Genomic DNA, 12,162 nt, shown 5'->3' on the forward strand with positions numbered 1-12,162 from the left:
AAGGTGATACAAACCTTACACAAATATATATATATCTATCCTCCCTTCCTCGCTCGCCCACCCCCCCATCTTGGATTCCCAAACAGCCAAAGCGAGATCAGTAGACAAGAAGATTGAACCAATCATAGAGAAGGGTCGCCATTACCAGAAGGGGCAGCGGCTGATGATGAGAGTAGTTGGGAAAATGATGGCATGATGGCTTCCTGTATATCAAATAAATTATCCTTAAAAGATGTCTAAATTAGTACCTTTCTGACATTTCTATAAGGTTTACACAGCCAATGAGAGACAATGACAAATGGTGTCCCTTTTCTAGTTTTAATGCTTAAACACGGTTTAGACATAAAATAATTTGAATCACTGCATCAGTGAAAATGTTTGGGGATAAAAATAGAGAACGCTCAACCACAAAATATGGGTCTCAGCAATATTTCGGCATAATCAAGAGCAAGAATTTGTTGCCACAATAGCAATGTCATCTGCAAACAACATGATAACGAATGGGTGTTGGACGCTTTTGATAGGATCATCTTTGACTATATTGGACATTTTAAATGCAGTCCAAAGAATGACAAAGGCATTGAAAAACACTCTCTTGATTCATACAAACACTTCCACCAAGGATGTTATACACTGCATTTATTGGATTTATTATGCCAGCTAGAAATCCACATTTACACATAGCAGACTACTGAAAGCTCCAATTCACTTTAGCAAATGCCCGCCCTCCATCTAGTAGGGCAATGGCTAAAGTTCATCCTTCAGGGAATACCTCATCTAGGAGCATGCGTGTCACGTTAGCATGGTCTAAAATACACCTGCCACACAGAATTCCAAGTTGTTCCTTTGCTACAATAGACGCTAAGGTGGCTGTAGACCAAGCAACATCCATATTAGCAAAATTGCTGCTATCTAGAATTAAAACTGAGACAGGAGAAGGATATTTCAACTTGAAATCCTTTTCTTTTTTTGCTAAATTCAATAATATTAGCTTGATTCCAGGAATGATTGATAACTTCAATAGTAAAGCCATTTTGGACTACTGCCAACAAAAAGGGGCTGATCTCTGAAATAAAGGAGTTTGAGGAACCCGGTGGGAGATGTGTCTGCTCCTACAGTTGTATTGCTTGGAGAGTCAAATACAGAAATTCGGGTACTATTACAGGTTGAACTAAAGGGGATTTTCTTATTTTCAGTCAGTTTTCTGGATTTAAAATTATCAAGGAACCACAAGGAATTTAAACCTTGGTGGACCTTCAAAACTTAAACAAAATGTCAAGAATTGTGGGGGAAAGTAACTGGTCTCCAGTTAGGATGTAATCAAAGGTAAGAATTTATGATCTGAAATAGAGAAACACAATGTGCAATAGACCAGTGTGTGGAGACTGAATACTGATGCCATGGCCCACTATATCACCTGCCAATTGTGAGTTACGTAGATCGCAAATGTGGATAAAATAGTAGTACATCACACTTTCTCTAAAGCAGCAAAACTCTGAATCCTGGGTTTTTTGACTCTACACACAAATTCTGCATAATATTATTTGGCAAACGTGCCCTCATATTATCTGGTGACATTTGTGCAGGGAAAGGAATCTAGGTGAGAAAATTATGCACATGATGTAATCCTGGATTCAGGTGCAAACTCCTGTTTGTTTCAAAATTGGAATTTCTGAGAATTCAAAATGAGTGAGGTCCAATGTCAGGAGAAAAGATCATTGGTTTTGGGGAAGAATAAAAAGGAAATGCGAAAAAAGTACTGCCAGCTGACAGGCCGTTTATGCTGCCAAATGTTACATAAACCATTTGTCTTATCAGTTCCTGATGTTTGTCTGAGCCATGATTTGATATCGTAGGGGCATTTGAATTCACCAAGCTTCTGATTTAGGACAATATTAAAAACCCCTGTCCCCCAAAACAAATAATTAAACGGTCTGACAAACTCAGCCAGTTCAACTGCTAACATGGGCCAGATAATTTCTTTAGAGCTGGACTGAGCACTGCAGGATGACACAATTGCTAGTTAAATTGATATGAGTTTTTTTATGTAAATTGATGTATTAAAATATATGTAATTGTATGTCTTCACTATATGTTAAAAGGGTCTCTGTATTTCACACACATGGATTCAATATTACTTTATGCTCTAAGCGCAGGTTTTTTTTTTTATCCAACGCTATTAACATTCCTACATCATACCTTTATTATCATTAAATATGAAAGCTTAGGTCCACATCCAGTATAGAAGGTACTGAAACATAACATGTGTTACTGTGAACTTCTACTGGTTTGATTACCCTGTAAATACAAGTAAACAATTTACCCTTCTGGTTAACCTTTTTCCATTTGATACTACGCTGACACATTTGTCGATGGACCACAAAAAACAGTCTTTATTCAACAATCAAGATTCCTCACCCACCTCAACTACTGATCATGCAGCAGCCATTATTCCACTACAGATCCCTGCCCCAAATTCTCAGATATTCACACCTGTTTTTAGAGACGAAAATGAGAGGAAGAATTATATAAATTAGGAAAAACAAGAGAAGAAGAGGAAGGTATTGCTAAGGGACACTGCAGCTTAATCAGCAGTCTACATAAATAATTGAGTTGGCCTGTATGGCTACATGCCTGTCTGTGAGCAGGATACTCTTTAATGCAGAGTGTAGAGCGGAGGATACTGGCACTATAGGACACTCAGGGCGACAAAACCAAACAAACACAAATGATGAACGAAATGCAAAAGCAATCAAACATTCACCGCCTGTCCCATATCGGGGTTTAATCAATCAAATATTTTGCTCACAACACCAACCCTTTTGTTCCCATCCATGTGCAAATCAGTCATGACCCTGCTCCTCATGGGTCAAGACTGATTTGCACATGGTTGGGACCGAGCTGCAATAGGATGGCGAACAAAAAAAACGGATCAATTAAAACCAGCTCTTTGTGATTGAGGGTGAATGCTTGATTTGTTCCGCATTCCGTCCATCATCTGTTGTTTTTGCATTTGTCACCATAAGTGGGGAGGGTATGTTCAGACATAGGTCCCGTTCTCGCTATGCCACCAGATTCCAGCTAGCCTGGCTGATAAAGGGTGATACCCTGAAACCAGTCCAAGGATGCTTGTTTCTGGTCCAGAAAGGGCCTGGCTGTTCGGGCTGGATTGTTCCCATGGGGAGCAGGGTCAAGACTGATTTGCATATGGCTTGTCCGAACTGGAATGGCATGGCGAACAAACAAACTGATGGACTAAACCCAGATCTTTGTGACTGGGTGCAAATGTTTGATTTGTTCCGCATCCCATCCATCATCTGTTGTTTTTGCAACTATAGGACACTCAGCAGAGTCTGTTGTTGAAGTGTTACTCACAATGCCTGACAACATGTTTAACAGGGTGTTGGCCTCTGCTGGTGTAAAACAGGAATACACATAAACTCAAGGTGCTGCAGCTAAAGCGTTAGCCCTATTTCTGGAAATGAATCAAATGTTTCTTTGTGAGCCATACACTTTCAGCTAGTCCCCTACATCAATCGAGAGAAAATAGTTGTTCCATCTACTTTCCAACGTTTTTTTTTGTTTAGCATACAGACAATGATTGATATCTTAAGAGAACATTCCGAGATAAAGAAGGATCCAGAAATGTTGTCTATTTCTAGCTAAGAGCTGCAAGAAATTCTGTGAGTTTGTTGGATCTTGTAGGAAAAAAAAGAAAAAGAAAAAACATTTTCTTGCTCTTGAAGGATCTTCTTTAGGAGCTGCACCACAAACTCAAGTGCATTCTTGTCCTTTGGACCAGCTACAAGCCTGGATCACTTTAACTTTAGACTGCAGTCTCCCATGTTTTAAGTTGATTGTCGTTCATAGCAGAATTTGTATTCAATACTGATGAGTCTTTAAGAAGTCCCTGACTCTCTACTTATACTTTATTGAAAAAAGATATGAGATTTGTTGTCCCAAGTGTGTCAATGCTTTTTTAAGAGAATCAGTGCGTTCTTGTGGTTCAATATGGAAGAGAAGACCCCTTGTCATTCTGCTTTGTTGCTACCTCATTAGTTCGAAAGAAATGGAGGCAACTATACTGGCCTGCAGTTCTAAACCAAGACAACAGGAGAGATAATCACTAAACTAATTGTACAGCTGAAGTCTACTTCTCTCCAGGAAACGCTCATAATCTACCACAGACAGACAGACTATCCTATGCCAACACGTCTGATAATAAAGCTGTCAAAGGTAAAGACTGTGTCTTATTCCTATTGCCCTTCTTTGCTACTTAGCAGGAGGGCTGGCCACACTTCCTCATAATTTTTAGACCTTGCAATTCAAGGACGTTTCATTATGAGATCAGAGTGCCTTAGCATACTATTGCAGAAGGCATGCAGAACTGTTTTGGTGGTCAAATCCTGCACCAGCACATCCTGGATCTTACCTGCTGAGTCTCATTGGCATCTCAACTCAGTTTCTAACTATTATCCATAAGACGTTGGTCAACATTTGTTAGTGAGGTTGAACATGGACCCCCTCGTCAAGTTAGTTAAAAGAAAGGCAGATCTAAGAGTCCACAGTAGACTTAGAGGAAGTAAAATAGACTGGTGTAACAGCACCTGGCTGCTCCACCACTAAAAACGTTTTCTAGGACCCTACCTAGATTGCTGAAGCGCCAAGGGTCAGTACGGGCGTCATTCCCTCCCTGTCACCTAACTACCAGCCAGGAGTGGAATAAGTATTATGCAGAAATGTTCTGTGGCTGCCAGCTGTGGTAGTAATGACCTAGAATACCCAAAATAGGAAGTGGCCTCAAAAACTAAGACACTGCTGATTGATGGTCTGTTACTAGTTTAGGCTGGTTCTTCTAGAATTCACTATCCGATTAACAATAAAAAGAGTTATTCAGTGGGCCAACTGAAATTGTTCTACTGCACAAGGGTTCTACATGAGCAGGAACAGAAACAGGTAAGTCAGATGAACAGTAAGGTGTGGAAGAGAGCTACTCTTCTTAACTTATGGCTGCACACCACCAAGGATGTTTTCTTTGTTTACTGAGCTTGCTAAAACTTAAACCAGCAGCAGGGCCTGTTTGAGACTCCTTGTCTGATAAAAGGCCACTAACTCTTCTCTGCCCATGTTTACTCCAGACCTTGGGATTTTGGGCTCCATTCATCAGGCGTACTTCTGCATTGCAATTGTTCTCTATCACTGTAGACTGATTTTCTATCATCAGAATCCAAAAAAGCTAGTCGGTTGGGAGGGTGAGCCTTGCTATGACACTGTCTAAATGTTCACTATGACTCCAGTATAGTGATTACAATGGGTTGGAGCAATAAATATAGAGTGGAGCCAAATCCAAGCACCCATTCAGCAACCAACATAATCAAATGTATAATGTAATGACTACAAGTACCATTTCTACCACTCACAACTTTTCCATGCACTTCATGCTCTGTTGTATTCTAGGGGCATACTGAGTATCTGAAAAGTGACAGTGGTTATAACGGTATTTGACTACACCTCCATACGGAGACTGATTAGAGACTCATATCACTTACCCTACCAAGCATAGAGGTTAGACAGTAATGTCCTTACTTTGCCTTTTCTCTTTGCAATCCCATTATTTAAACAATATCAATAATTAAACAATATTTCAGTCTAACAGTGGGAAGGTGTTAGACATTTCATCCTTGGAGTGGTCTCCCTTAACGTTTTGCCTCTGTTTCCCAGGTTGTTGATGTGTGCTGGTCTCTGATTTTGCTGTTTTTGTTACTCTGGGCACTTTACCACTGCTAACCAGTGCTAAAGTGCAAATGGTCTTTTACAAAATGTGTACGTAATTGGCTTACCCATGATTGGCAAATTTGATTTATTAGTAAGTCCCTAGTACAGTGCACTAGAGGTGCCCAGGGCCTGTAAATCAAATGCTACTAGTAGGCCTGCAGCACTGGTTGTGCCACCCACATATGTAGCTCTGTAATCATGTCTCAGACCTGCCACTGCAGTGTCTGTGTGTGCAGTTTTAACTGTAAATTCGACTTGGCAAGTGTACCCACTTGCCAGGCCTAAACCTTCCCTTTTCTTGCATGTCAGACACCCCTAAGGTAGGCCCTAGGTAGCCCCAAGGGCAAGGTGCAGTGTGTGGTTAACGTAGGACATATAGTAATGTGTTTTATATGTCCTGGCAGTGAAATATTGCTAAATTCGTTTTTTACTGTTGCAAGGCCTGTCCCTCTCATAGGTTAACATGGGGGCTATCTTTAAGTCTGATTAAAGTGTAGATTCCCTTTGGGAGCGGATAAACATGTGGAGTTTGGGGTCTCTGAGCTCACAAATTAAAAATACATCTTTAAGTAAAGTTGATTTTGAGATTGTGTGTTTGAAACTGGCACTTTTTGAAAGTGAGCATTTTCTTGCTTACACCATTTTTCTGTGACTGCCTGTTTGTGGATTCCCTGCATGGGTCAGTTTGGCAGTTTGGCTGGTTGCACCTCACCCTAGACCAGAGGTCTTCAATCTGGGGGTCACGACCCTCAGGGGGGCCGTGGAGTCCTGGAAAGAGGGTCACGCATTCCCCCAGCCGATCGTCAAAATGCCTCAGCTGAACTTTGAGTCTCCTGTGCTGTGAAAGCCGCACAGACAGCTAAGGAGGCCTTCCCAGGGCGTCTGCTTTCTGAATAAAATGCAAATGTGCTCTACGAGCTCATCTGCAAATGTAAAGGGTGCTTGGGAGCAGCTTTAAATGATCGAATCACTTAAAGCTTTGCAACAACAAATATTTATTCTTTTTGAGGGTAGTGCAAAGAGTTAACAACTGCGCTGTGAAGTGCGTGCTTTTACTTGTCATTGTATTTCCACAGTGCTTACTTCACCTGAAGATGTTGAAGGGACAGCTATTTAAAAAAAAAAAAAAAAAAAAAGGTATTGCATATGCTCTGATATTACTTAAATCTACATTCTGGAACCACAGTTTTAGCTTAAACCTTTTTGTAGTGGCCTATCTTTTACTGTGTGTAATGTAAGTATAAAATAAAATAATGCCTTACATATTCACAGTGCTTTCTGGCACTGTATTTCATAACTACCTGCCATTTTGTATTGGCGTGGGGCAGTGTAGCAAGAAGACTTGTGGCACTGTCATATGCCAAATCCTCATAAATGAGTACCTTTGTTTTTAGCCACACCCTTGACCACTCCCCCACACTCACTGACCTTGAGTTTGCTAAACACTGTTTAATATTATTTCCTCACAGTAAAAATGATTTGCTGTGGGAAAGGGGGACATTTATTATTGTTCTTGATGGTGATGAGGAGTACCAGGTTCTAGAAATGTTTATCAGAAGGGGGTCCTTACACCTAAAAAAGTTTAAGAGGGGGTCCCAGCATCAAAACGTTTGAAGACCTCTGCCCTAGACAGTGCAACAAAGGGAGCTGGGGTGTAGTCTGCATTTTCTGATGAGCCATCTGTGCTAGGAGGGAGGGAGGGAGGAGTGGTTACTCACACCTGAAAGGGCTGTGCTTGTCCTCACACAATGCAGTCTCCAACCCCCTGGTGAGTGTCTGAGACCTGGCATGGGCAAGGCAGGATTTCACATTCAAAAGAGAAATTTGGTGTAAGAAGGGAACCCAAAACCCACAGACTTTAGAACACTTCTGGAAACCAAGAGGAACCTCTGTCTGGAGAAGAGCTGAGGAAGAAGATCTGCCCTGCCTGTGCTTTGTGGAGCTATCCTGCAGTTGCTGCTTCTGCCAGAGTAAGAGGGCAAAGACTGGATTTTGTGTGCTTTTCATCTTGTGAAGGACTTGATTTAGAGCTTGCCTCCTGTTGTTTGAAGTCTCAGGGACAGCAAAGACTTCTCTCTGCCTGCACCTGGAGTCTCTGGAGAGACTCCTACTCTGCCAAGTGGTGCCCATCCAGTTCCTGGGACCCTGAAAGGAAAAGCTGGCAGCCTAAGAGGAAGAAATCCACGCACAGACCGCTGTGAGAGGAAAAGATCAACACAACTCCGACGCACGGAGCTGGAGAAACGACGTGCAGCATCGCTGACGGAGCCTGGGAGATCACAACCCTGGTTTTCGGATCATCGTGCGGCTGGATTTCCAACGCAAACACCGCTGGGCGTGTAAAAACAACACAGGGCCTGCCCGGACCGAGAGTGCTGACCGGATCAACGCATCGCTCTCCTGCAGAGAGAAGAAACGACGCGCCCGACCCGACGAAAGGAGAAACAACGCAAGGTCTCGCTTGTGAGTGAAATCGACGCATAGGAAGCCCTTTTTGATGCACACTCGCCTGTGCGGGGTTATTTTTGACACACCCAAGGTACATTTTCACGCTAACAGTGTTAGTGTGTGTTTAGAATTACATAAAGACTCTTTTTGCTTTTGAATTGATAACTTGACTTGTGTATTGTGGATTTTTGACGTCTTGGTCTTGTTTTGTTTAGATAAATATTCTCAATTTTTCTAAACCTGTGTTGTGCCATTTTGTAGTGTTTTCATTAAGTTACTGTGTGTGTTGGTACAAATACCTTACACCTAGCACTCTGAAGTTAAGCCTACTGCTCTACCAAGGGGGTAAGCAGGGGTTAGCTGAGGGTGATTCTCGTTTACCCTGACTAGAGTGAGGGTCCTTGCTTGGACACGGGGTAACCTGACTGCCAACTAAAGACCCCATTTCTAACAACAGATATTGGAAAACATGATAAACTGTTTTGCAGTTATTTCAATATCAAATAGTACACAATTGGATTTAAGCACTCAGTCTTAAAATGTATTATATTCTATGAACGGAGTCTTCCTTTTACCTCTATTGTGGACTTGCACTGATTGTTGCCTGAATCCCTCTGTCCCTCTGTATCTGGACACAGACACTTTCCCTTGTACAAATTTGTAAAAGTTTTTGAGAAAGGATCTAGCTGTTTTCCCAGTGCTGGATCCCTGCTAGAGTGAAGAGTGGACCACAGAGCCTGAGGAAGCCATCTAACTGATTCACAGTCAAATCAGAGTCCTTGATCTGTTGAACCTGCTAACTTGCTGCCCAATGGTGAGTGACATATCTGTTATGTACATATTAGCCATGTGTGCAATCCTTAGGGCATAGGATCCCTTTAAACCAAGAGCTATTTCCCCTCGGCCTGACCCGAGAGCTGAATTAGGAGGAGGTTTGATTAGTATAGAGAACATGTGGCACTGCGAAGAATCTGCAATATTACGTTCTAAATTCACTGAAACGAGTTCTGAAGATTTCTTTGTCGGGCTTCTGTCCAGCTGCCACCACTGATGTAAGTGAACCAAGAAAAGGACAAGAATATCGCCCAGCCTCACTGTCTTGTGCTAACAATCTTGGGGTGCTGAGGCCCTCTGAGGATATTTCATTTCTGTTCAATTTAAACAGCTCTGAAAATAGTTAGGAAATTTGCTATCCAACAATTCTTAATGGTTGCTTTTAGATAATGTATGTAAAGCCATTGGTAAACTACAGGATAAAGTGCTGTCATAACTAAAGTAAGTTTTCCATATTTACATTTCTCTGCCCTTACTTTTTATTTTATCTTTATTATTCAGTCCACAAATTCATGTGGTTTCATCTATAAAATGTAAATAAATGTGTTATTCTCGTAAAACCTTGGTTTGAACATTTAGGCCTTCATGTATCATGCTATTTAATAGTCGGTAAGGCTCCGATACGTAAATTCAGAGACTTTCTGAATGCAGAATAGCATTTTTAACTTCACCAAAGCCAAAAAGTGATTCAGTAATACGTTACTGAATCTTACAGAATCGCTAATTAGCTTTGGAATTAAATAATGATTTGGTATTTGGAAGGGGGATGCCAGGGGTTCCCTTCCACATTTCGAATCTTTAAGGTAAAAATGTATGTATTGCGACAGAAATCTGGTCACAAACCAGTAATATTTTACCACCTCTTCAAAGGGGGTGGTAAGGCATTTGAAAATGGGAAGGAGTCCCGATGAAACTCCTTTCCTTTTGTGAATGTTTGCAAACAAACTTTTTTTTAGGAGCAAGCAGTGGTCCATCAGACCACTGCCTACTCATAAAAAAGGATTGTGTAGTTTTTTTTTTGTTTGTGTTTTTAACGCATCCTGTTTTCATTTAAGGAAAACAGTCTGCATTAAAAAAAAAAGACTGCTTTATTTAAAAGCAATCACAGTTATGGTAGTCCACTGACTCATTCGTAGTGGGACATAATGTACGACCTAGATGATCTACCTCATGCATGTTAATGAGGTAAGTCGAATTGCTATCCACTAAGGTTCTGTATTTTGAGAAACAACCTAATAATACATATGTCGGTTCATAAAATACAACTGCATTCGATAACAGTTGTACGCTTTTACTAAATCTATTTTTGTACATTTCTGTTAAGAAATCAGAACTTGGGAAAGGTTAAATGTCGCAATTTACGGTTCCATAACAGGAATCTTTGTACATGAGGACCATAGATTTTTAATTTTTAATTATGATACTATTTGGATTGTAATCTCAAACCTTCACCTCTTAAAATAGCAAGTCTATGAGCCTGAACTACACTACATAATGATGAGTCAGAGGATTCCCTTTTAGAAAATTTGATTTTCTTCTCCGCGGATCACCTGAAAAAGTTGTCAAGAAAGCTCTGTCACAGCACAAAGCAATGTCTCTGAACACCTCGCCAGCCTACGTTTTGGTTTTGTTATACAGATGTTCTGCATGATTATGTCATTCACTGAAACATCCACACAAGACACTGAATTCTGGTATTTTCATGAAATAATTGTGAGGTAGAGAGAACTAAATAAAATAAATGAGTGTACATGCTGAAGCCTACTTTCACACTTTTAATTTTCTATACAGGTGGTATTGATAATAGCAGTGTCTCACTGACTTATGCAAGAAGAGAACAAATGTTCAACAATATACTATAAGATCATCTTGAAAGTTTACTCCTCATGTATGAGGAGCAATAATATTTTAACACTTATCCAAGCAAACAGTCTTGCTTATTCAGTTTTTCATTTCTGAATAAATCCTCCGCTTCACAAGATTTCCTGAGTCACTAATATGAGGTGGAATTTGAAAGTTAGGCTCCATCTAAAAAGGTTCAATGGGGAACGAATACACAGTTTCTCAAACCCAGGTCTTTGAAGTTACAGACTATGGGTAAGAAGAGAAAACCGAGCTGCTTAAAACAAAGCAAAACATTTATTAGTGTCTGGCAAGAGGAACCATTTTTTATAATGATACCCTGGCTTGTGCCAGCTGTACTTTATGTCCTTAGGAAAGTGTTGAAAAGAGAAAAGAAAAACAGGAAATAGAACATTGTTTTAACAAACAGAGTAAATTGATTGTATACATGAAATTATCTTCATATTGGGATTTGCACTATATTAATTGTGACAAAAAGGGAAATATTTTGAAAATACTTACAGCTGTGAGCCCCTCATTATTACAAATGTTTACATCCGCGTTGTACTCCAGCAATTTGCTCATGCATTTTTTCTGCCTGTAGAAGGGATTAACATATTTAGTACGGTGCAAATAATCTGTTGAACAGAATAATTTGTCTCATTGGAAAATGCTTTAACTGGCAAGATTGCTCATCAACAACTGTTTATCAACTGTTCAGCCCACGCATCGACAAGGCAAGCTCTGCACTACTGTAGTCCTGTGAGACATGGACTGTGTTGGAGCACCATGTTAAAAGGAATCGCTTCGCCATGAGCTACTTAAGAAGGCTGCTGAAAATTAAAATTACCTGGCAAGGCAAAGTTCCAGACACAGATGTCCTCTCTCAAGCTGGTCTGTCAAGTATCTATACCCAGCTGAGGAGGGCCCTAGTCAGGTGGGCAGGCCACCTTGTACGTATGGCAGACATGCTTCTCCCCCAAAAGACCATGCCATTGTGAACAAGTGGAAGACAAACCACACAAGGTGGGCAGAAAAAGTGCTTCAAGGACACGCTGAAAGTCTCTATGAAGAGCTTTGGCATCGACTAGGTCTCATGGTAAATCCTATCGCAAGACCGCCCTCCCCGGCGAAGCAGTATCAGCTAAGGCACTACCTACTACGTGCAGAGTAGGACTGCAGAGGTGCAGAAGAGCGTGAGCTGCACAAATTCATAACCAACTCTTAGCCAACCAACCCAGCAGACCACTTGATCACGATGTG

At 40.9% G+C, this 12,162-nt stretch overlaps 1 protein-coding gene across 2 annotated transcripts in view; it reads right to left on the minus strand.

Annotated features, from left to right (window-relative positions):
- The window catches only part of HACE1 (HECT domain and ankyrin repeat containing E3 ubiquitin protein ligase 1), a 299,062-nt gene that overhangs the window by 229,875 nt on the left and 57,025 nt on the right, over positions 1-12,162 (minus strand). For both annotated transcript variants that reach the window (XM_069235476.1, XM_069235475.1), the window contains exon 5: positions 11,422-11,497. In XM_069235476.1, the coding sequence (XP_069091577.1) occupies positions 11,422-11,497 (76 nt within the window). The remainder of the gene's footprint in view (positions 1-11,421; positions 11,498-12,162) is intronic.

Source organism: Pleurodeles waltl, chromosome 5 (genome assembly GCF_031143425.1).
Source record: "Pleurodeles waltl isolate 20211129_DDA chromosome 5, aPleWal1.hap1.20221129, whole genome shotgun sequence".
In the NCBI taxonomy this organism is placed as follows: Eukaryota; Metazoa; Chordata; class Amphibia; order Caudata; family Salamandridae; genus Pleurodeles; species Pleurodeles waltl.